Source organism: Marmota monax, unplaced genomic scaffold (genome assembly GCF_021218885.2).
Source record: "Marmota monax isolate L192 unplaced genomic scaffold, Marmota_monax_Labrador192_F-V1.1 WCK01_AAM20220418_F8-fsc00075, whole genome shotgun sequence".
Classification (NCBI taxonomy): Eukaryota; Metazoa; Chordata; class Mammalia; order Rodentia; family Sciuridae; genus Marmota; species Marmota monax.
In genome coordinates, this window is record NW_026694772.1 from 1,011,813 (window position 1) to 1,039,126 (window position 27,314).

Consider the following 27,314-nt stretch of genomic DNA (forward strand, 5'->3'; position numbering starts at 1 on the left):
CAAACAAGATGGAACTGGCACAAATGGGCCTGGGAAAGAGATTAAAGACCATAATTGCAATGATATGAAAACTAGAGATCTATAAAAATGAAAATAGCTTGAATACTTCCCATCATTACTATGAACTAAACACTTTTCCTGGGAAATGGGAAATTGATTAAAAGATGGATAGAAAGGTTTCCTGGATGAACCATTAATGATTGAGGTGAATGTACTCAATATGAATGGAGGTTACTTTGAATACTCTTAAAAGAATGCTTTAAATAAAAGGGACTGGAGATGGAGAGGTAACAGTACAGTCTGGTAAAGAAATTGAACCCAGAAAGTAGGGGCGAGCTCAAAGTTACTTTTTTAATTTTTAATTTTTAGTTTTTAGTGGACCTTTATTTTATTTATATGTGGTGCTGATAATCGATCCCAGTGCCTTACACATGCTAGACAAACACCTTACCACTGAGCCACAACCACAGTCCCCTAAAGTTACTTTTAAAGGTGGGTAGAAACTGAAGGGCTTGATGTTTTTTCTCTAAATATTAGATTTACAGCTTTTCCAGGAAGTAAATAATCTCAAGAAGTATGTTTTTTTTAAATAAAGAAAATACTACAAAGGCATTTAGTTTATTAAACAAATATGTAAACTAGGAATTTTCTATATTTGCATGTGTTTTATAGTTTAGTAACAGAACCCCTGGCTTCTTTCCTATGAATTGGAGGACTAATTCACATTAGTTATTTCTTTAAAAATATACAATGATATTACCTTAACCTGATTCTTCAGATTCAAATATAGAAATTAGTAGTAACATCCACAAAATATATTCATCCTTAAAATACATATTCAGTATCTCTAACATAGTCAAGAATGATGCTAAGTAAGTTAGCTACCTTGGACTACTATGACAAAACAAACAAACAAACCTAAGTGATTGATTTCAACAACATAAAGTTCAAGATCAAGTCTGGTGGAGTTCAACTTCTGTTAAGAAGGAATTCACTGGCATGTAGATGGCTCCTTCTAACTGCAACCTCACATACTTTCCTCAGTGCATGTATGAAGGTAGAGGGAGGGAGGGAAGGAGAGAGAGAAAGAGAGAGGTTGATTTTATAAAGCCTCCAATTCTATAGGATTGTGACTCCACCCTGATGACCTCTTTAAACCTTAATTACAATATAAAAGCCCTATCCCTAAGTAGGGCCTCCTAGAGTGTTAAGATTCCCACATACAAGTTTTCAAGAAACACAGTTCACTAAGAAACACAGCACTAAGTTTTGGGGAATAAGAGTGAATATTGACCTTGGCTTTATTATATGTACACAGAGTAGGGGACAGGTACATTAAGCAAATGAATACATAAATCAATATAAAAATCACTTCTTAGACAAATTACATCTGAGACAAATACTTTAAACAAAGGTACATAGTTTTGGGAGAATGTCTAACAGGGAAAACCTGACCTTGATGCAGCTACCAAGAACAGTTTCATTGATGGAGATATATTTTAGTTGAGACTTTTATGATGAGCTAGCATTAAATAAGAGAACAGTGCAGTAAAAAAATATTCAGAAGGAATACAATGGGATCCTTGTGTGGTGGCACATGCCTGTAATTCCAGCTATCTGAAAGGCTGGAGCAAGAAGATCAAAAGTTCAAGACCAGTCTGGAAATTGAGTAAAACACTCTTGTCTCAAAAAATAAGAAGAGTTGGTTATGTAGCTAAGTGGTAAAGGGTCCCTAAGTTCAGTCCCCAGTATTGCAAAAGAAAATATAAAAATAAGAAGGAACAAGGTGGGAGGGTGCAGTGAAGACCAAGCAACTAAATAAAGGCCTTTGTGAATGTGGAATATAGAGGAGTAGGGAACTAGGATGAGCAATGAAGGTGAAAAGGCAGATGTATACAAACAAATAATAATTTGAGGGGAATATGCTAGAATTTTGATCTTAATCTGAGGAGCAACGTGAAATCCATGATAGGTGTATAAACATTCTCTCAAGGTTGTTGGAGTCATCCAAAATGAATTTTTTTTTTTTTTTGGGCATCCAGCCACAAAGTTTCAGCTTATGACGACACAATCCCATTTCTCTTTATCAACCATTACTCTTTCTCCCTGACCTTTGGGTTCCTATTAATTTTTTAAATCAGTTTAAGTAAAATATTTAGCAGATAAGCTTAGTATCACTTATTCAAGAGATACAATTATAATATTTGACTCTGACTAATGATAGGTAAATAAATTACATCATCCGATTTGTTAATTCTTTCTTTTTAGTTTTCTTTTTTGGTACTGAGGATTGAATTCACAGGCACTTACCCACTGAGGCATATTCCCAGCCCCCCTTTTATTAAATACCTTTCTTTTATCTATTTATTTTTATGTGGTACTGAGCTCGGACCCAGGGCCTCACATGTGCTAGACAAGTGCTCTACCACTGAGCCACAAACCCAGCCCTCCCCAGCACTTTTTTATATTTTGTTTAGACAGGGTCTCACTGAGTTTCTTAGGACTTCATTAAGTTGCTAAGTCTGGCTTTGAACTCACAATCTTCCTTCCTCAGCCTTCAGAGCCCCTGGGATTACAGGTGTGCACCACAATTCTTTCTTTCTTTCTTTTTTATTTTTTGGAGACGTTTCTATATTAGAGTATAGATGTAGCTTGTAATCTAATGCTCAGCACAACTGGTTCTTAATATGTTGTGGTTTAGAAAACCTTTTGAGAATTGGAAGGAATCCATGACCCTTTTCTGAGAAAAGTACAAAAATTTTCATCAGGTAAGCATATTATTCTAAAGGATAAACAAGCTCTGAAAAGATCCCTTATCTTGGAGGGAAGATCACACCAAGCCCTTTTATAGAAACAGTGGCTAATTGTGAAAAGATCCGGCGAACGTCGGAGGAAAAGACCACAAAGAGACTGTCTCATGCAACAGCAAAGGGTTTATTGGGGGTCCAGCATGCTGGGCCTCATAGCTCACTTCAGAAGAGCAGAGAACAAAGAGCCCCGAGAATAACTTAAGCAGAGTTTATATACATTCTTTGGAGAGGGCAGGGACTCTACATACATCATAGCCTCCCTTAGCAAATCACTGTACACCGCGGGAAAATCAAATAACAACTCTTAAACATGATTAGTACATTCACTGGCGGGAACAGGTCGGGCGGGGGTGATAGGTCAGTTCTAAGGAGGGGTATACATTCAAACTGATTGGTTTAAGCCCTAAGGTGTATACATGCTGAACTGCATGGTCTCGGGGAGGGGGTGGTTAAGCAACCAGGTGGTCAGGGGAGATTTCGACACACATCTAATGGGCAGTTTCGGGAATTGTTTAACTGCCACAGGCATTTCAGGTTCTGAGTGCAGCTTAGAAACTTTACAAAACCTGGTCCTTTACATTTTAATTTCAATTTCTTTTATCCTTTCAATTGTTAACATATTTTAAATGTCGAATAGTTCAGTTCAAAATGATTTCTCCTACGATTTATCCTCAGAATTTTTAGTCTCAAGTGAGCATTTGTACAAATGTTTTATTGGTTTCAAAGTCAGCTTTGTTTTGTACAACACACTTGATTGTACTTTAGGATTTCTAGAGCCCATTGAATGGGAAAAAATGACTGCCCTCCGTCTGGCATAATGTAAATCAGTTTCTTAAATGTTCACAGCAGATGTCAATGCTGCCTTTTATGAGTCTAGTATACAAAGTGTATTATGTAAAGAAATACATAGGATTTACCCTTTATCTATTTAATATTCATTGTCCATGGATATGTACTAATCTTCTAGCACTTGATGAAAGGATTTCTATTTGAATGAATAAAGACCAGATGGGTTACCTTCCAATTTGTTTAAATGTCCTCAGTCTTCAACTATCCAAAGATTTCAACTGTTAGAAATTAGCCTACCTGAATCAACTAATGATCATAGCATCATACTATCATTCCTTGGAAAGTTATCTTAATGTCTTCTAAAGCAGAACAAGTAGCATTGACCATAATGTATAGTCTTGCTGCTGTGAAAGAAGTTTTTAAGTGATAAATTCATTTATAACATCCCAAGACAAATTACTGTCTCCAAAATAATATGCATGCATCCAAAATTAACAATTGATTTTATTTTGCCTTTTCTCTGTGATTGCCAGGAAGCTCAGATTTAAATTTAGTTCATAATTGCTGTAATTCTTTTAATTTTTCCCTCCTTGTAATTGGCTCATGTTCCAATTTTTAATGTTAATTATCCTGGTTTTTACATATTAAATGGTAAACAACCCCAAGTGCTTTTCTTCTAAAGGTAGCACAGGTATCAATTACAAGTAAGCAACCATGGTGATATTTTTAAAAGAACATTTCAAAATTTCTGTTTGAGTTAAAGTTATGTAAGTGTCAAATACAAACTAATTAAAATTTCACTGGAAACAAGGGTACAAAAACATTTATGTAGAGAAAAGCACTGTCCAAAACAAATACAATGCAAGACACAAACTCAAACCATATATAGACTTCTGAATGTTGTAGAAACTATATTTAAATATAAGAAACAGGTAAATTAATTTCATAATGCCTTTTATGTAACCTGACTTGTTAAAATATTATTTTGAAGTTTACTCAATATTTTTAAATGATGAAATCATTTGTGTTGTTAATTTTTTCACACTCAGTGTTAAGAATTCAGTGTAGGGTACACTTGTACATTGCTGGTGGGACTGCAGATTGGTGCAGCCAATTTGGAAAGCAGTATGGAGATTTCTTGGAAAGCTGGGAATGGAGCCACCATTTGACCCAGCTATTCCCCTTCTTGGTCTATTCCCTAAAGATCTAAAAAGAGCATGCTACAGGGACACTGCTACATCAATGTTCATAGCAGCACAGTTCACAATAGCAAGACTGTGGAACCAACCTAGATACCCTTCAGTAGACGAATGGATAAAAAAAATGTGGCATTTATACACAATGGAGTATTACTCTGCTTTAAAAAATGACGAAATCATAGAATTTACAGGGAAATGGATGGCATTAGAGCAGATTATGCTAAGTGAAGCTAGCCAATCCCTAAAAAACAAATGTCAAATGTCTTCTTTGATATAAGGAGAGTAACTAAGAACAGAGTAGGGACAAAGAGCAGGAGAAGAAGATTAACATTTAACAGGGATGAGAGGTGGGAGGGAAAGGGAGAGAGAAGGGAAATTGCATGGTAATGGAAGGAGACCCTCAGGGTTATACAGTGGAGGAGGTAGAGAGAGAGGAGGGGAGGGGAGGGGAGAGGTGGGGAGGGGGGAGGGTGGAGGATGGGAAAGGCAGTGGAGCACAACAGACACTAGTATGGCAATTTGTAAATCAATGGATGTGTAACTGATGTGATTCTGCAATCTGTGTATGGGGTGAAGGTGGGAGTTCATAACCCACTTGAATCAAAGTGTGGAATATGATACATCAAGAAATTTGTAATGTTTTGAACAACCCACAATAAAAAATTAAAAAAAAAAAAGACTTCTTTGTAGGGACTGGGAATATAGCTCAGTTGGTAGAGTGCTTGCTTCACATGCACAAGGCCCTGGGTACAATCCCTAGAACCACAAAAATAAATAAACAAACAAACAAATAAATAAATAAAATTCAGTGTGAATTTTAAAATTTTGTACATCTAAATTTCAAAAAGCCATATTTCCAGTGTTCAGTAGCTGTGTGCTTCTGGTGACTACCATATTGGACAGCACATCACTATCCATGTGATTTTACCATCTAAACCAGAGTAATATCAAGAGTGAAAATGGGTGCTGTTAATAATCATATCAGGACAAAAGAAAACCTAGACAGATAATCAGCATATTTGAAAAAGTGGCAATTGCTTGATTGTCAGGAGAAGCAATGAGGCCATACTAAAGGTTGAGGCATATAGATATAAGTATATGCATTAACTGTGTGTGTATGTGTGTGTGTGTGTGTGTGTGTGTGTATATATACACACACACACATATATATGTATATGTGTGTATATATATGCAAATATATATGCATAAGATCTAAAATGTTTATGTATTGTGATCTAATACAGTATGGATGTATACATATATCTATAGAGTACATATAATTTATATTTATACACATGAAATAATAAATATTATTTATTGAATGAACTTAGAGTTTGAAGCAAAGGCAAACAATTTTGAGATAACAGGGGTGCAGTCAAACATCTTTTTATGGAAAACATTAAGATCATTCATAGTACTTTTCCAGTGCATGCATTCATGCCCATTAATTCTCTAAATGATATCATCTTGAATTTAAAGATCATCGTATATGGTAATAGAAATTGAAAATAGAGCCCTGGCATTCTTAAATTGATGACTAGTGGTTTAGATTTTCTTAAACCATCATGGATGTTTCTTATCCAGTGTTTGTTAAAGATATTAAGTTAAGCTTGCATCGCTGCCTTTTAACAATTTAGTTTGCAAAATGCAATGTATGCAAAGTAAAAGTGTTATTTACTTTTAATACTCTAAATTATGGTACAGGATGAAGTCAACCGGCTGTCAGCTCTTCAGCCTCAAATTGAGCGATTAAAAATTCAAAGCATAGCCCTGAAAGAGAAAGGACAAGGGCCAGTGTTCCTGGATGCAGACTTTGTGGCCTTTACAAATCATTTTAACCAAGTCTTTGCTGATGTGCAGGCCAGAGAGAAAGAGCTACAAACAAGTAAGTAAAAATACTATAAAGTACTAACTTGAAATTTTACAAATTGATTATTTGTGTGGAGAACAGAAAATACTAACATCAAAGAATAACTCTTTTGGATAGAACTATTTCTCTACAACCTCTGTTAATAAGTAATAAAATAACTTGTGTTGGCAAACAACATATTTCTTCCCCCCCATAATAGTTTCACAACTGCACTCAAAAGCAAATAAAACATGTTTTTTTATAGCTATAACTTATCCTTGGTGGGTTGCAAATTTCAGAATCAGGCATTTTGAATATTGAAGAAAATAAAAGAGCAGTTGAGGCCATGTGAGCAGGCTTAAATCCAGTTTGTTCTGTGTATAAAGATATTTTTGTAGGCATCTTTTAATACTTCTATCAATTCACATGGAGAGTATTATAGCTATAGCATATATGTGGCAACTGAAACTCAGCTATGGAAAAATTATACTTTGGGCTATATTTTACTTTTGGATCACTATAATTATATAAATTATCCTTTTCTCCTTTGATGATAAAATGAAAAATAAAAATAAAGTGGTTATACAAATGTATACCATGTGACTAGCAAATTTTTCAAGATCTCTGTCTTTCACTAATTTTCTCTTAATATACCTAGTATCTGCTCAGAAATATCTCTATCCATCAAGTTAAATTTTAAGATAAGTTTCTTTTGAGACACATGTTTATTAACAGTTTTATTCTCCAGTAAATGTGTTTTTGATCTGCCACACACATACATACATACATATGTGTTCATGTGAATATACAAAGAATTATAGGATATATTTGGGGATTAAGGCATAAAGATAAAATATTTTTAAAAATCCATTTTATAAGAAGTGTAAGGATATGTGTTTGTTTTCTACAAAAATTTCAATTAGTTGGAATATATGTTTTCTCATTGCATTTCTTTGTAAATATTTCAAAAAATTTACTATATAATAACATTTCTAGAATTAATATGCTGAAAAAGTGAAGCTTTCCTCATTTCCTAGCTTTTCATTTTTAGAAAATGAAATGAACTACATAAAGCAAAATACAAAAAAAATTTCTCTTATATTTTCAAAGCAGTTTTTGCTAAGGGATTTATTTTTTCTGATGGGGAATTAGGTTATAAACTTTAAAATAATATCAGCTCCCTCTAGTGGATTTCAGTATACTTCTTGCTTTGCCTCTATACAACCAAATTTTGAATCTTCTAAATTTTTATATGTTGTTTATTTAACAAAAATATATTTTATCTTGTCATAAAAATCCATAAAACTCCCTTCAAATCAAGAATGTTTTAATTGATATACTGCAACCAACGGGTAAAGAGCATTTTTACTGGAAAATATTTTGATTTTCATATGCCTATTAAGGCTCAACTTGTTTCAATTTAACAATAACTGAGATTTAACAATAACTTGTGTTATTGCTAAATAACACAAGTTATTGTGTCTTTTATTATATTGTGTTTTTATTATATTGTGTTTTTTATTATAAAAAATAATAAAACATGCTGAATATTCATATACTCTTCAATATATCCATCCACATTATCATCTCTCTTCCTTTTCTATATATATGTAATGATTGTTTATGAAATTTCCAAAATTGCTCACTCTTTTTATTTCCAAATTAAAGTTCTCTCCTCCTATTTGATTTATTCAAACATTTTTAATGTTTCTACTCACCCTTTTAGAAAGCCTGCCTTGATTGATTAATCCTATAATTAAATATGAAATACAGATAATAAATGAAAATTTTGCTGCATTTAATCACATGGGAGGGTATTTTGTTAATTCATAAGTATTTCAAAGAATTATACATGTATATGCTATACTCACAAATTGTTACTATGGAGTAAATCTCATTTCTTGTATTATTCCAAATTACTTTGAATATATTAAGTAATTAGCAAATGAGAGCTAACAATACCTCCTACACATCTGCACTTTTATTTCATTTTTAATTTTTTTCTTTATTAGTTTTCTCACAGTAAAATAAACTGATTTTATACTTTAAATGGTAAAGAAAGCAATATAAGGAATTGGTGTTTATAAATTGGTAGAAATTATATAAGAAATAAAAAGATAAAATGCACCTTATTTTTAATAAGTTTTAGTCTATTAATAACCTTTTTGTTAATTATATTACTTAGTCCTCAGGGAAAAAAACGTCTTGAGTATATATTTTATTATTTCAGTGTCACATGTGAGCTCTTAGGATTTGAATAACTGAAAGAATGGACAACAACACTATTCATTATAGTCAACTAGTGAAAGTAACTCAAATACCCATCAACTGATAAATACATGAAAAAATGAGTATATTCATGCAATGCAATATTATTCACTAACAAAAAGAGTGAAATACTGATTAATACTACAACCTAAATAAATCTTGAAAACATCGTCCTAAGAAGCCAGTCACAAAAGAATATGTATTATAAGATTCCATTTATATGAAATGTCCACAGTCTTTAGAGAAAAACAGATTATTTTTGGCCTAGAACTTGGAGACAGAGGACTTACAATTGTCTCCCAAAACAATTGCTAAAATACTTTTCTAATAACTAAAAACCAGGAAAGCTATGCTGTACTTCAGATGAATATTAAAATAGGACCTAGTTTATTATGAATAATCAATTAACAAAGAAGATATACCCTTTTTCTAAATGGAAATTTAATCTACAATATAATTTGAGTTTATTTCAATAGTGAGGTGAAAATTGTGTCAAGAATATAATAGGGTTTTTGTTGGTTTGATTTGGTTTTAACATTAGTTAATGACAAAGAAAGTGTTTTCTTTGTTTTAAAATTTCAAAAGGACATTATTTTGTTTTATCCCTGTATATTGCTGGCACAGCATTGTCTTGTTCACTCACTCAATGATGAATATTAATATTAATATTTGGAACATCTCCTATGTGCCCTGAAAGTGCTGGGCATCAGGTACTTAGAGAAAACCAAGAGTAATGTTTATGTCCTAATGTAGCTTACCGAAAGAGAGAATAACAATATCTAAATAATATCATAGATTAAAATCATTTTGGTGACATACACCATGATGCTAGGGAGATTATGTTTAAACCAATCCTATAATATGTAGGTGCCAAATGTGTGATAAATTGGAGAAAAGATGTTAAGAGGAACCGAAACCAGGCAGAACGCCAAAGTTAGTGAAGAAGTGTCCATGAGACAGAAAGGAAGATAAAAAGACAAAAAAAAAACATGGAAATATTAGGACAAGATTAGGGTAGCATTTCTGAAGGCCCCCGTAGTTTACATGTAAAATTTGTGTTATATTAATAATAGTTGAAATCTCTAAAATAATTTTCATTGGAGAAATTAGTCTTATTTGTGTTACTGAAAACATTAGCCCCTAGCTTATATGTGAAGAAAAAAATGAAAAATTATTCTAAGAGGAAGCTTGGCATGTCCATGAGACAGAAAGGAAGTGAGAGTCCATTTCATGCTGAACTAGCATTGTGCTAGGGATGATAAAGAAAAATAGATGTAGCTCTTCAAGAAGTAATGATATGAGAGAGTGTGTGGAGTGATCACTCTTACTATAATTATAGGAAATAACTTCCCCTCTCATTGGGATAGTAGAAAAAATAGGATATATAGCAAATATAGTTTATGACCATGATTTCAAGTTCTGTAGTTAGTTGCTGCTATTCCATATTAAGACACTGAGATTGAAAATGAAAATGGAGATTGACTTGAATGAACTTTTCCAACTCCAGGTTAGAAGATTGACTTAATTTGCTGTCTTAGAATTTGCATATTTTAACTTTTATATTTAATATGTCTAGGTAAATGCATCTTTTATTTCAGTAGACACACGCTCTGTTGATTTGCTTCTTAATTCCAGAGACAATTATGAAAACTGAGTATAAAGAGTACTTTTTTCATCCTTTGTTATCTATACATCCAACAGCAAAAATAAAAGACATATTTATTTAAACTAATTATGTGATTGATATAATGAGGTACAAGAATTGCTCCTTGGCCAAACATGCCAACTTGCTATGCTGGAACATAAAAAAGTGTCATCTTTAAAATTTAACAGGATGGGGTTGAGGTTGTGGCTCAGCAGTAGAGCACTTGCCTAACATGTGCAAGGCCTAGGGTTCAATCCTCAGCACCACCAAAAAATAAATAAATAAAGGTATTGTGTCCAACTACAACTAAAAATAAATAATTTTTTAAAAATTTAACAGGATGTCTTGAAGACAGAATTGTTGAAAGAATAGGGATAATTTTAGACAAAAACCTGTAACAGGGAAAATTCAACAAAAACACAAAAGAAACTTGTGTTTTAATAAACCACTATTGATACAAACTCATTTAAAAAAAGTAATAAAAATGAAAATACATCTGTAGTTCCAAAGATGAATATTAGTAAAGGACTCACATTTTAGTGTTTTTGTTTGTTTGTTTTCTTAAAAAAATCTTACAGGTTTAGGGTGTAGTTTAGCGGCAGGGTGCTTGCCCAGCATGCACAAAGCCCTAGGTGTCTTTCCCAGTATTGAAAATACATATGTGATAATACATATATATCTTAGATATAGTGCCTATAAACCCATCTATATTTTCCTCATGCCAGACCTTATTTAGGGCCTTTTGTGAGAATGGAACTTAAGCATCATGGACATTTTACAGATTGAGTCACACTTATACCATCCTTTAACATTTCCATCCTTCATGTAAAACATTAAATAGTATTTATAGGTTATAATATGATGCTATAGAAGAATAGTAGAAATTGTCATAAGAATATTTTGAGATGAAAGTTATATTTATAAGTATTAAAAAACTAAATGCTAAATCATTTGGCCATATTTTTTATACATCTGGATTGGGTAAAAAGGTATCAATAGCACACTTGAGGTCTTTTAAGATGGTCACAATATTAAATTGTATATATTTATTGACTTATTGTGTAAATAAACTGCAATTTGGTTGAATTATTAATATGTATTTTTATACCAAATGAATAAAGTGAATTCCCCTATATGGACCTGGACTATTTCTGCTCCTAGTTTGGGATTACAACCACAGCACCCACAAAATATCTGAATGACTAGGAGGTAGAGCTGCTCATATTCAATTTGCCTTTGGGGATGTTGGCTTACATACAAGACTCTTTTCTTTCTTTCTTTTTAATATAAAACAAAATTAAAAGACTTTAATTGGGATTCACTAGCATATCTTTTTATATGGAATACAGTGTTACAAATTTGTAAAATAATTTTCTAAGCATTGATAGCAATCCTTTTTGGCATTATGTGGTATTGTTACATTCCCAGAAAAGAAGGATAACAATTAATTCATTATTTTAATGATATGTATATGTGTATATATATATATATATATATATATGTATATATGTATATGTATATATATATATATGTATATATGTATATGTGTATATGTATATATATATATATATATATATATATATATATATATATTGTTTTCTACCTTGCTCCAGAAACCATATTAAATAGTTTGATTGCCAAACTAATCTGAGAATTTGTTTCTTTAAAAACACCTCAGAACAATGCCCAACAGATTAGCTTTTTCACTCTAATCAATTTCAACGAAATGCCAACTTTGGGTGAGGATTGTAATGCGGGGGGAATTGAAAAAATATGTATATTCAGCAAAGCTTATCAATATGAAGTAAATCCTGTGAAAGTTCTTTGTCAGGTTGTTTAGCACAAATACATGCAATGAAAGTCAGATTCATTAAATAGAAAAGTATTAAAAATTAAGAGGATCCCATCCCATGTATGTTGCCCATATTCAGTACTCAGAATTAATGGAATGAAAATTACCAAGCCTAGTTTTATTAGGTACAAGAGAACAGAGTGAATGAAAACTATGAGCTTTGAGCCATGACTATAATAAAATAATAACTTTATGTTAAAAGCAATGCATAAAATTTTGAGAAAGGTATTGATTCCCTAACCAGTTTGAATTTAAGTATGATATTTCCCACTTAAACATTAAAAATAACCTATATAAGGAATAATTAATACTGTTAAAATGTAAATAATAACAAGATCACAAAAATATTGCAAAAGAATAATGATTATAATCACATTTATGATAGATTTAAATATCTACCCTTTTGTTAGCCTGATAAATAACCTCTGAAACACACTTGATATTCTGTTGCTCAATAAACTAACCTTTGGAATGTGCATCTCATTTAACAACTATTTCTTCATTATTTTCTGATGGCCTACATCATTTCCATAGACTTTGGGAATAATATTTTCTGCATTTTTCTCTTTCATAAGTTGTTCTGTCTTTTCTCAGAACAGAATGGAAAGTTGACTTAGTAATTAGCGGGGGACTTCAAGTCCTCTACCAGAATACAGATTTGAAATGGTGATAGAAAATAAGATTGACAATTCTAATTGAATTATTTCACTGTGTATTAAACAGAGACCAGAAGGAGTCTAAAGGGGAGAATCTAACAGGTCCTTCCTGAGACATAAGTCCTGTAGACTTAAGGGTGTGATTAGAGCTCATTAGGTAACTATTACCATAGCTCTTCAGACATATGTCCTGGTTGGTGAACCTACACATGAGTAACAAGGTAGCTATTTCAGGAATTGTAGACTTTCAGCAATTTTGAAATGCATAATGCTTTATTATTTATTATTTTTTGCAGTAGAAAAATAAAGCTGATTTCTCCTGTCTAACTGAATCTTTATGCCCTTTCCCTGTCTTCCCCGTTCTGTCTCTGGTAACCATCATTCTGTTCTCTACTTCTCCGAGTACAAATACTTACCAATATAAACCAATATATACAACTATCATTTATCAATTAAAAATGTTAAAAAGAAACTAGGTCTTGATGAGTCCTTTTTTAATTTTATCTCCCTGCTTTACAATTCATCTGTGAAACACTCAGAGTTGACTCAGGATCCAGGTCGAAAGACAAAAATATGTCCAAACATCCTCAATCAAAATTTGAAATATTTTACATTATTGCAAAGAACATAAACAGTGCCCACATAAAATGATGATATAGATACCTTGATACTTGATCAAGGTTTTAAAGAGAATCTGAAACATTAGATATAAATTATTCTTTGGATAATATAAACTAATGTATATATTTTTAGGTTTTCTGAGAATTAATGGAAAATAATTTATCAAGTCATATGATTATTTTAATATCCAGCCAGAACTATTTTGGTTATCATGGGAAAATGTATCAAATATATTAATGTTCATCTTTTTCCTAGATTTTAGAGATGCTTAATTCATGCTATCCTATGCTTTAAATAAATTAGTTATTTGACTTTATTGCATTTCCTTCCATCTTTACATCCCTCCTTCCTTATTTCCTTTTCTCCTCCATAGATGGATGCCAACTGAGTTTGGGAAATATATGATATTTTAAAGTATACCTGTATTTTAAGTATTGGTTATATACTCCACCATGCTCTTGTTATCTTATTTCTTTGACTCATTTGATAAATAGGAAATCTGCAAGTCTGTATTTCCTTTCATTTAACATAGATACAATTTAGAAAACAATTTAAAATACATGTTCATTTTTAATTATTTTAAGTGTACATATTTGTAGGGTATATTTCAGTACATGTATACAATATGTAACAAGATCTGTGTAACTGGCATACTGATCACCTCAAATGTTTACTATTTCTTTACAAAAATCACTATTTTAATTGTATATATTTATGGGGCACAGTGTGATAGTTTAATACATGTTCACTCTATACAGTGATCACTCCAGTATAATTATCGAAAATATAATTTACTTTTTCTCCAGGATGCTAGTAATGCCAAGACTCTCCTAAACTTATTCTTAACACTGTTACAAATTATTGGTTAAATATTCTGTGCAATATAATGACTTATGCCTTGGTAATAACACAGAAAATATGTCTCTGTGTGTATGTGTATAAAATCATTAAATATTATCTGATATTCAAACTATGTTGCTTAAGTAAACCTAAGGACATGAAACATTTTCCTATAATTTGGTAACTTTTCTCTTAGTCTTTAGGAGAAAAGTTGCTGTTCTTCCAGAGTCTGTGTCAAAATAAGCATGTAGGTGTATTGTGTATGTTTATGAGTTGATGTGTGTGTTCATAAATTATTCCAGAATAGTATATTTTGATTTGGCTGAGGATCTGATTTTGCCAAACTAATAAAAATAAATATCTCCATTCATCTTTTCCTCTCTTCCTGAACAGGAAGTTTTCTCTATTGATCGAATGAAAAAAATTATATTAAACTCTTAGAATTTCTACTATAATTCAAGTGTGTCTCCTATAATTTCCTATTTTCTAGTATCACTTTTCATAGCTAATACTAATAGTCATAACAGATGTGCTATATACTCAGTAATGAACTAAGTAATTAGGAGATATAGAATAATACAGAGTAAAATACAGCATCTCATTATCATCTTCATGGGTCCTCATCATCATATCTCCCAAGGGAGACCCCCATGCCCTTGTGTCTGACCATACTCCACTTAGGTCACATTGTTCATAATATATTTGCTCCTTGCATTGCTCCTACACAGAAGGTTTACATTTATTTTTATCCACTTGGAAAACCTTTCCTATTGCTATTCACATGGGTTCTTCCTTCCCTTCTTTTATATTGTTCAAGTGGTGCTTTCACAGAGAGGCCTTTTGATCACTGCCTTGTCACTTGCTGCCCTTTTTCTGTTTATTTATTTATTATATACTTTTGTTCTATCTAAGGAAGCCCTATGACATATAAAAGTTTGAATAATGAAGAAAATCTGCATACCAAACAACTAAACTTAAGAAATAGCATACTGGAAAAAATATGGATGTCCCTTGCCTTTCTTAATCAAATTCTATTTACTCCCCACCATGGTCCTCATGCAGATCATTTGTCTTTTTGCTTTTAGTGTCGTTCCCTGTTCTTCCCACTAAAAATTCATTGCTCAGGATTCTTTTAAAAACAGGCTGTTGGCTTGGGTTAGCCAGTGGAATGCCTCATGAAATACTGAAGGTAGGAAAAGGAGATAACATAGGATATGTGTCTTACTGCATTAGGGTGTTGTTTTAGTCAGTTTTTCCACTTCCGTTATTAAAGGATCTGACCAGAACAACTGTGGAGCAGGAAAAGTTTGAGTGTGCACAGTTTCAGTGGTCGTAGTCCATTCCTCAGGGCTAGAAGTGAGGCTGAACATCATGATGGGAGAGTATGAAGGAGGAAATCAGCTCACATGGTGATGAAGAAGCAGAGAGACTTCACTCTCCATATACAAAATATATCCCCCAAAGCCATGCCCTAATTCCTAACTCCTCCAGCCACACCCTACCATTTCAGTCACCACTCAGTTAATCCCATGAGTGATTCTCTGATTAGGTTAAGGACATAACCCAATTGTTTCTCCTCCAGATCTTGCCTTGTCTCACACATGAGTTTTGAGGGACACCGCATCTAAACCATAACAGGTGTGTTTCCATCAGTGGCTGAGAATGAGTCCTCCAAGGTTCTAGCTCCTTCTGGAAATGTCATATCTCAGGGTCTAACATCCCAACAGGGAAGTTCCTTGTGAATTATAATCCTGAGGGCTGGCCCCAATGACTGAGTTCTTGTGACATTATATCCCAGCTCTTCCCATGTACCTCTAGCACTTGAGATGGTACTGACTCCCTGCTGTTGCAGACCTATAGGCTGCCCACCATCCTTTGTGTAAGTCCTCATGTGTTCCAACATTTTTTGTATGTAATTATATATCTTAAGTTGGTTTTAGTGCAAGATCTGAAATGATCTCTCCCCTGCCCACAGCCCTGGTAAAATCTTCTTACTCCTTAGAAATTTCTATTTGTTATTATGATCTATTTATTTGTCTATTAGTTCATTTACTGACTCACCAACTATTTTGAATTGTTGAGAACTGAGGCTTTTTTATTGTCCTTTATTTTTACTTCTTGAATTCCTGGTGCTCAAAGTACTGAATAAATTATTGCCGAATGAAGGAATAATCAATGAATGACCTCATTTAATTGCCCCCAAAGTAGTATCATCCTTATTTCTATTAAATAAGGTCTAAGGTACTAAAAAGTGAAGTAATTTCCTGAAACTACTAAATAGATAATCAAGTCCAAAGCCAGGTTTTCTAAACTGCAGAATCAGACTCTCTAATTGTCATGCTACACAGCTGTTTCTGAAAAAAAAGGGAGAAGCAATCCCATTAGACGTTCATAAAAACTTGTTGATCTCTTTCTAATAAAAAGTAATTTGAACATCTTCACCAACACTTTCTTATCTCTTCTACTGACATATACACTCATCATCTGGATAAAATTGGGCTGATTAATAATAAAACCTCTAGCAAGCTTATAATACACGTTTGTTTCAGCTATGGTCACAAGGGAAACAAGCACTCTTTTCCAGAATGTACATATTCAGTTTCAATTAAATCAGTCTTCTTGCAGTTTATAATCCATCCATCATATCCCCTTGCCTCTGCTTTCTTTTTCAATATCTCTTGCTCAAATACCTTCTCAGACACATCCTTTTACTTCATCATAACTATTTCACTGAGAATCATGAGGTACCTCTTTGTTTATTATCATCTAACATTCAAATAAAAATATCTGGTTGGTAGTAAAACAACACATTATTTATATGAAATGGAACAGTGAAGTCGAAAGTACCATAGAGATAATTTAATGAGAAATCAGAAATGCTCAGATTAAAATCTACTAAATTTGAGCATGAGCTCCCAGATAAATGTAAATAATTTCCTATTTCATGTAGAAGGAATTGGCATATAGAAGTGACACTCAATTCCTAGCTATAAAAATGAATGATATTTAATTAATGATATAATTGTGTAAACTTGGACCTTGGGTTATGTTTTTTTTTTTTTTTTTTTTTTCTATTTAGGACAATAGCTATTATCTCTTCATATATAAATTGTGCCACATTCTTTCTGGGGTATATTTATGTTAGACTGTCATACTGGTGTTGTATTATTTTCTAACCTATGTGTCTATTTCATTCCAAGTATTCATTTCTCATGTATCTTTCACTTTAATGATTGTTTATTCTTCCTTGTCTAATTTACTGTTATACACATCCAATTTCTCCTGATTTTCACATATTGCATTTTCCTGTTCTAGAAGTACATTTTGATTATCCTTGAAATCTGTTATGTCATTGTTATGGCTTCCAATTGTTAGCAAAATTCTTAATTTTAGGTTTAATTTCATTGAACATGGTCACTATAACTAAAGTTTTATATACACACATGTACATGCTTCAGAATATATATATATATATATATATATATATATATATATATATATATATATAAACAAACATTGTATATGGCACATTCCATAATACATAGTATATATTATAAAAGGCCTAGTATACACATATATTTTATTAATACATATCATATATTTATTATTACAAGGCATGTACACAAATGTGTGTGTGTGTGTGTGTGTGTGTGTATATATATATATATATATATATATATATATATATATATATATCTTTTTTTGTCAAAACCACTACCAAATGCCTTTCTACAAAAAGCCTCAGATAGTTTTAATTTCAGATAGTTTTAACAATGCATATCTCACAGATTTAATTATAAGAATTAGATCTGGTAATACATATTGGCTTATTATTAGCATTCCTGATATATACTCAACACACATCAGTTGGTTTAGTTTTACTAAAATCAGAGGTGACAGATAAAATTTAAAATATCTAGGACTTTGGGTAATTATACTGTTTTCTTCAAAGGCAAACACAGAAAGAGAGTAGCCTCTGAAGTTAGGTGTAGTTAGAGACTGATCATTTTCTCTGAATATAATATATATGGCTCTAAAACAATAACTCCAGTTGTCTGTATATTTTTTCCCTGACCTTACAATCTGAATTTATTGATATAGAGTTTGCAAGAATGATTTCAAAATTCAGTACAATTTTGACATTCCTGACATACCAGACAAGTGGTAGGAATTTATTGTCATAATTATACTCTATGTTTCAGATTTCCACATTTTGTTAATAGTTAAACTTAGTTTCATGGGTGACTTTGACAATTTGGGTAAACCGGGCAAAATTTTCAAATGGTTAAATGATTCTCTCTTTTTTTCCCACTGTTGATAGTTTTTGACACTTTGCCACCCATGCGCTATCAGGAAACAATGAGTACCATCCGGACATGGATCCAGCAGTCAGAAAACAAACTTGCTATACCTCAGCTTAGTGTCACTGAATATGAAATCATGGAGCAGAGACTTGGAGAGTTGCAGGTCTGTAGATATTTGAATATCATAAACAACACAGTGAATCTCTCATATCAAGTTACCATGTTGATGTAATTTTAAATTAACATTAGAATTAAAATGACAAGAATGATAGCTTACCAGTGCAACAAATGAAGAAGAGATTTTGAGAATATAATTTATGAATTTTTGCCACCTTTCTCTCTCTACCATAAATATATAGCTAATTTATATACTGTGTATATACATATATGTATGTGTTTATTTAAACATGTACATGTGTACATAGAAAATACTCTCATTAAAAACATTTTGTTGATGTACAGAGTATATTTTTAGTTTAGTACACAATTTCAGATTTACTGGTTTCAATTATTAAAAAAGCCACCAAAAGTTCCCCCATTGGTTTATTGTTTACACACAAAATGGAATATTACTCAGTTATAAAGAAAAATGAACTTACAGCATTTGGCAGTAAATGTATGCAGGTGGAGAATATGGTGCTATATGACATAAACAAACCAGTCCCTCCAAACCAAAGGCCAAATATTCTCTCTGATATATGGATGCTAACCCATAACAAGGGAGGGTGAGGAGGGGAAGAATAGAAATGCACTGGATTAGACAAAGGGGAATGAAGGGAAGGGAGGGGTGGAGAATAGGAAGGATAGTAGAATTAATTGGATATAACTTTCCTATCCTTGTGTTTGTATACCCACCAGGGTAACTCCAAATCATGTATAACCACAAGAATACGATCCTCATTAGAATTTTACTCCATCTAGTTATAATATGCCAAAATATATTCTATTATGATGTATATCTAAAAAGAACAAATAAAATAAATATTTCTCAATTCTCAAACAAGGGTAAAATCAGTACATTTGTAAAATTGAATTGAATGTAAATACTCATCAAATATAATATTTAATTTTTTATTTGAGTTCTAGTAACCGTTTTTAACAGCTATATATCTGGAAAGATAAAAATACTAATATGAAAGATGAAAAAATATATGATATTTGCTATACTTTTCCTATTAATTCAAAAAGCCTAAGTTGTATATTCAATTTTTTAAAGATGTGAAAACATTCATTACTTACATTTAGGAACTTAAATATTATATTTACATTTGGAGATTATGAAAAAATAAGTTAAACTTTATCTGTATGATTAGTCCTTCTTCTAAGAAATAATTTTAAAGAAATTTTAAAAAATCTTTTCTAGTATATATTGTTCTGTTTAAACTATTTACTATAAACCAAACAAAATGTAGCTGTTTAATCTTTTATGGTTATATTATGTTATTTTTAATATGTGGTGTAATGATTCCAGAGTTTAGCTGAAAAAAAAGTTATGACCTAATAGAACTAATAAATTTTCAAGAATGCATAGAAATGCATAGCAATAGGGAAGTAGAGAAAATTACACAGGAAATGCAGAATAGTTAAGTACAAAAGAATATTTCCACTAAAAAAGGAATAGGTGAACGATAATTATTTATAAATAGTATTTGGAAAGTGTAAGGATCCTACTTCAAAAGTTACACCAGAAATAACATATAAAATACAGAGTTGAAAATATTTTGGAAATTAAAAAATACAGATTTGTAAACATAATGAGGATGCATAAAAATCAATGGAAGCAACAGCCATTGTAAAAACACCAGAGAAAATTTTAAAGAAAAACAAGTCCAAGGAAAATAATTTTTGTATGAGTAAGAAAGTCTGTTGTCAACAAAAGTGGGCAGAAATGGCCAGTAAATCTATGAAAAAAAATATAACTTGAATTGTAAAGATACATTTTTCATATACTATTTGGGCACATATGCACAAAAACTCTTAGCTGTTTTTCTGGAAGTGATAAGCTAAACATTTTCGTTTACTGATAGGAATATAATTTTTATTTTGTGGAGGAAATCATTTCAACATTTTCTAATAAAATACATATTCATTAATATATATATGAGTATATAATTTGCATAAAATCTAAATCTTAGAGTAATAACCAGAATATATTCAAAATATTAGTAGACAGGTGATAGATGTAAAAATAATTTACAGATGAGGAAAGCTAGAAATGAATTCGTAGACCTAATGGAAATAATTAAAACTACTAAAACATATGTTTAAAAAAATACCTGGTGACATGGGAAATGGCTTACTTACAATGATTAGCTCAGAATATAGTTATATGCCAGATAGTGTCTAAAAAGTCAGTCATGGGATATCAGTTTAATAAAGTAAACATAAGCAAAGTTAAAGGTAAGGTTAAAAAAATCAAGTATCACAAAATAGGCATAGGTATTATCAAACTATAAAAGTTACAAGTTTGTCAAATTTTTTGCATGATATAGGTCACATTATAAGTGAAGCAAGGAATGTATGTGCACATAACATGGTTGATAGTCAATATTTAGTTATGAATAAAATGGAAAATTTATACAAAACCCTAATAGTTCTGTATATTTTTTCATTCTTAAATCATGAGCGTTTATTGCTTTATAATCAAAGTTACATTTAAAAAACATTGAGTAGGAGAAACCTATGCAGGTTAGATGTAAAATAAATTTTATAAAATTTTTCCAAAATTATCTTAGAATTTCAATTCAGTACTTAAATAAAATATCACCTTTTGAAAAACACGAAACTTGAGTTAACTGGCATCGATAGGCCCTTAATCTGGTAATTTATTCAATTATTTTTACCTTATATCAAAATAATTTAGTATAGTTTTAAAAAGACTAGAGATAAGTCTTCCTAAGAGTTTAGTATAATTAAGTTAAGCTCCATTAACTGTATCATAAATGTAGTTATTTTATACCCCTGGTTCAATGTAATTAAATGTTCTAAAATTCTTTGGTTCAGTAAAATAAAATAAAGATTTGGACATGTTTGACATTGTTTTTAAAAATGGCATGAATTGTTAAATATCACTAAATAATGTTTAAGTTATTCCTATAAAGAACTTAAATTATCAGTAGATATAACTAATATTAGAACATTTACTCATATAGATTTCATTTTAAGTATGCTTAATTTCTTAATTTATTGGAAACTTATCAATGTTAATTATTTAGTATAAATGTATTTTTTCTTTTCAATTTTGAGGCTTTGCAAAGTTCTCTGCAAGAACAACAAAGTGGCTTAAATTATCTCAGCACCACTGTGAAAGAGATTTCAAAGAAAGCCCCCTCTGAAATTAGTCAGAAATACCAATCAGAATTTGAAGAGATTGAAGGACGCTGGAAGAAACTCTCCTCCCAGCTGGTAGAACATTGCCAAAAGCTAGAAGAGCAAATGAATAAACTTCGAAAAATACAGGTAATTCAAATTTTGATTGTTACGTTCACTTATTTACTTATTTTCCCCAATAGTGCATTGTCAAATTTAAAGGTAAATTGATATTGGAACCCCAGAAAGCTTTGAAGACATCAATAAGATCAAATACACAAACCTTTTCAATGGAGTATAATTTGTGTATTTTACCTAAAAGTGTAATTAATAGCTCTTGTTCTTAGATTTTCTTTAGAATTAATTATTTTATCGATACAAATAGGACTTAAACATATTGTTAGCTTACCAATTTTAAATACAAACTATTCTATGGGTAATGTCCTTTTTGGTTGGTCAATTGTGAAATATACTAATGTCAAAAAGAAACTTTGAAAGCATCATGGTATGATAGAAAAGCACTGGACTAAGATGCTTCTGAATTTAAATTCCGGTCCAAATGCTTAGTTATTTTTAATATTTACAATCTAAATTTGTAGACCTAATGGAAATAATTAAAACTACTAAAACATATGTTTAAAAAAATACCTAGTGACATGGGAAATGGCTTACTATGCAGTCCTAAAATATTCTATAAGCACAATATTCATATTTACATGTCTGTATTTATAAACATATGTGTACATATATACAAACATATAGCATACATGAAAGAAAAAAACATTTCTTTTTTTGCCAGGAGCTACATGCATTCTTTGGTTCATGACCTCATCCTCCATCTTCAAAGCCTTATGTTGTAGTGCATTAAACATTATAGGAATAGGCAGGAAAGAAGTCCAACATCAAGTGAGAGCATATTATCTTATGTATACTTTGATCAGGAAAATTTTAGTCAGCAAATAAACAGGAAGAAAGCTTCAAAAGAACTAGTATGTTCAACTCACTGGAGATACTATATGTTTAAAGATTAATAAAATATATGATTAGAAAATGCTCTGGAATATCATTCTTTGGAAAATGTATTTTAAACAAGTAGTAATGGGATTAACATCAACAACAGCAATAATAATAAAGGATTGTTACTACTATATTCAAGAGGGAAAGATGTAATTACATTTTTATTTTCAAAACATTACCATGGCCAGGCATGGTGGTGCATGCCTATAATCCCAGTGACTTGGGAGGCTGAGGCAGGATTGTGAGTTCAAAGCCAGCCTCAGCAAAAGTGAGGTGCTAAGCAACTCAATGCGACCCTGTCTCTAAATAAAATGCAAAATAGGGCTGGAAATGTGGCTTAGTGTTCCAGTGCCCCTGAGTTCAATCTTTGGTACCACCCTTTGCTCCCCGCCAAATCATATTACCATGAAAAGGAAAAAGAGAAGAGGAGATTACTGTCATCAATGTACAGGAATGATTTCAGTGCACTAAGACTCAGGCCGATATCAAAAAGCGATAATGCAGTAATGAAGAAGTCAATAAGACTGGAAAAAGAACAGTGTAGATATGGAAGAGGCAAAAGTAGCTTTGAAAATATGAGGAAGGTGGTAATATTGAAGCTTCTAGATTTATTCAAGTGTTTTTAATAATATTACTAATTATATTAAAAGGCAAACATTCTGTGAAACATATATTTTCAAAGAAATTTAATTAAGAGAATATAGTGCATCTAGACAGTGTGGTTGAATCCTATAGAAATAACAAAGTGACAGACATGTTCGAAAAATAACCAAAAAAGCATCAAAAACAATGTCCAACAAGGAGGAAAACTAGGACGTAGTTGGCTATTTATGAATGATAAAAGATGAGGTGGATTTTGTTTGGTTTGGTTTGGTTTGGTTTTGGTACCAGGGATTGGGTCCAGGGGTGCTAAACCACTGAGCCACATTCCCAGTCCTTTTTATTTAGAGACAGGGTCTCACTAAGTTATACATGGCCTTGCTAAGTTGCTGAGTCTGGCTTTGAACTCACAATCCTCTTGCCTCAGCCTCCTGAGCCACTGGGATGACACTGGGATGCACCCAGCAAAAGATAAGATTTTTTTTCACTTGATCATTGCTTCAAGCTGGTCAGGCAAATAAGAAATTAAAAGCAAAAACTTATTCTTTAAAATTGACAAAATCTTGGTCTGAAAGTTCCCAACTGAAGGGACTATTTTAGAGTGTCAACTGTAGAAAACAATTTGTGGAAGTTCGGGTTTAGGGAGGCTATAAAGACACTATTACATTGAGTTTATTGTTCATAGTTTGTTTTATGTAGTGTAAGGGCACATTGTTAGTATTATCATGAGTTGTTTTGTAACTTAAAATTTCTCTAGAGGGGGATATGATTTAATGTTCTCGAGAGGAACATCATAAAACCACATTTGGTAGTAATTTTTTATTTTTAACAATAGCAGACTTCATACACCAGTGCTCATAGAGTAGATCATAAAAATGCAGTCTTAGTAAAAATATTATTTTCCTGAAGAGCTACTTAGAGACATCCTTCAAACATGGGAGTTGTTTGTGGGCTTGTGTTTAGACATATCATCATGATGAACTATGTAAAAAGTAATCAGCACCCAGTAATGCCTTAAAATGTTCTCTTTTTCCAGAATCACATAAAAACACTGAAGAAATGGATGGCTGAAGTTGACGTTTTCCTGAAAGAGGAATGGCCTGCTCTTGGAGATTCAGAAATTCTAAAAAAACAGCTGAAACAATGCAGAGTAAGATTTTATATAATGCCTTTCATGTGAACACTTTTATATGGTAATATTTCATTAGATCAGTATTTTACTCAGAGGACATTTAGTAATATCAGGAGAAAGTCTTGGTTGTTGCAACATGCTAGGGATGATATTAAGGCTGGCATCTAATAAGTAGAGGCCATGGAAGCTGATAAATATCCTACCAGGCCTTTCACAACAAATAATTACACAGACTAGAATATCAATATTATTGGGGGGCCAGGGTTGTGACTCAGTGGTAGAGTGCTTGCCTAGTATGCGTGAGGCACTGGGTTCAATTCCTGGCACCACATAAAAATAAAATAAAGGTATTGTTTCTACCTACAACTAAAAAATACATTAAAATATTAAGAGTATCAACTTTGAGAAATCACTGGTTTAATAAATGAGAAAGTATTGCCTTTTATTTAAACCTAACTTTACAAAATAATATAAATAGGCAGATAATTTAAAGAAACCTTTGACTACTACTTATATCTTATTACAGATTATTATTCATACCATTACTCCTTCCATGTATAGTGCACTATGTTATATTACACAACATGGTTTTATGAAATGATATTCATTATACCATTGTGATACAGCAAGAAGACAATAATATAGCTTTTTAAAGAACTTGGTTTGGAAAAAAAAGCTAAAAAAGTAAATCTGGGTTACAAATAACCTTCACACCCATCGTGCTATAAACAATTACTGTAATATCCTGTGTTTGAAAATGAAAATCTTTTCAAAAGTAGTAATGTATGAAGCCCTTCATTTTCACACATTTTTTCTACCAAGAAACACTAAATTTATTCCCTTTGTTTTTGAGATAAGTAGCACACAAATAATTCCCTACTTCATTCATGCCATAAAAACACTGAACATTTTTGTAAGATCTATATGCAGATATCAACCGAATTGTCTATTTCATATTTTAAAGGACAAAAATTCATATGCAATGTCATCATTCTTATACAGTTCCTGTTTATGTTGCATTTATAATATATTTTGATATTTTTCAGCTAGATTAAATGGTATTATTTCCTTAGCTTTTAGTCAATGATATTCAGACGATCCAGCCCAGTTTAAACAGTGTCAATGAAGGTGGGCAGAAGATAAAGAATGAAGCCGAGCCAGAGTTTGCATCCAGACTTGAGACTGAACTCAAAGAACTTAACACTCAGTGGGATTACATGTGCCGTCAGGTATGGACAGTATCTTTCATTAGATTTGGCTCAATTTAATTAATTGAAAAATTTTAATGTCTCCCTTTATCATTATCTTCATATAAAGTGTTCTTTCTAGCTATGTTCATGCTTTAAGGCAGAATTTATTCAAATAAATAAGCCTCTCTGGAGTACAGAAATATTTTCATAGTAAATATTTTAAATAGTACTTCTTTATTATTTTAAACTGACCTTCTTGAACTCAGTTGTGACACTGAAAAATGAGATCTTACTGATAGTAATTATTTTCATTTAGTCTTTTCTCCAATGCATAAATGTATAATAATAATTGGAATAACAACAGATAGACTACACATCCATATATGATATATAAATAAATTGAACAATTTAAATATGTGTATACACAAATGTACATAATTTTTACTTCTGATTGTTAAGATTTCAAAGTTTAGCTTCTTTAATACCTTTATTTCAGTCAATGAATTAAGACTGAAAAATGATTAAGAATAATAATGAATAAAATAAAAACTAGATTCACATCTGAGTTACTTGTTTTCATATAGCAATATATATTATAGATATTTATTTTAAATTTAAAGATTAAACTATGGAAAATAAACTATTATATTTATTAGTGGTATATATCAAATATTTATTGTACAAAAGATAAATTTTTGACCTACACCAGGCAGTGATTACTTTAACATTCATCAATGCCTTTTTGTTTTATTTTGTTTTTGGTATTGGGGATTGAGCCTGACGGCATGTTACCATTGAATTGCATCCCCAGCCCTTTTTATTTTTTATTAGTTTTTTCACCCTTTTAAAAATTTTGTTCTAATTCATTATACATTCTATTAGAATGTATTCTGACACTTTAAAACTTAGGGCCTTGCTAACTTGCTGAGGCTGACCTTAAAATTGTGATCCTCCTGTCTCAGCTTCTTGAGTTGCTGGGATTATAGGCATGTGCCACTATAACTTGCCATTAATAACTTTTGAAGTTAATGAGAGTTTTGTTTATATGTGTTAGAGATAGTCAGCCTTTGGTTATTTCTAAGTAACTTTTAAAAATTAAAAAGAAATAATGCCAAAAGGTAAAAGTTAAATTTGAAAAAGAATTTAGAAAACCAATGGTCAAGGCAAGTTGCACATCTATTACAGTTAACTGACGAATTTTTAGCAGTTCTATTAACTCACAGATAAGATAAC

At 31.5% G+C, this 27,314-nt stretch overlaps 1 protein-coding gene across 11 annotated transcripts in view; it reads left to right on the forward strand.

Annotated features, from left to right (window-relative positions):
- Positions 1-27,314, forward strand: part of Dmd (dystrophin) — a 2,205,817-nt gene that overhangs the window by 799,592 nt on the left and 1,378,911 nt on the right. For all 11 annotated transcript variants that reach the window (XM_058572890.1, XM_046425263.2, XM_046425265.2 and 8 more), the window contains 5 exons: positions 6,503-6,683; positions 18,851-18,996; positions 22,080-22,292; positions 24,796-24,909; positions 25,965-26,120. In XM_058572890.1, coding sequence (XP_058428873.1) covers positions 6,503-6,683; positions 18,851-18,996; positions 22,080-22,292; positions 24,796-24,909; positions 25,965-26,120 — 810 coding nt within the window. The remainder of the gene's footprint in view (positions 1-6,502; positions 6,684-18,850; positions 18,997-22,079; positions 22,293-24,795; positions 24,910-25,964; positions 26,121-27,314) is intronic.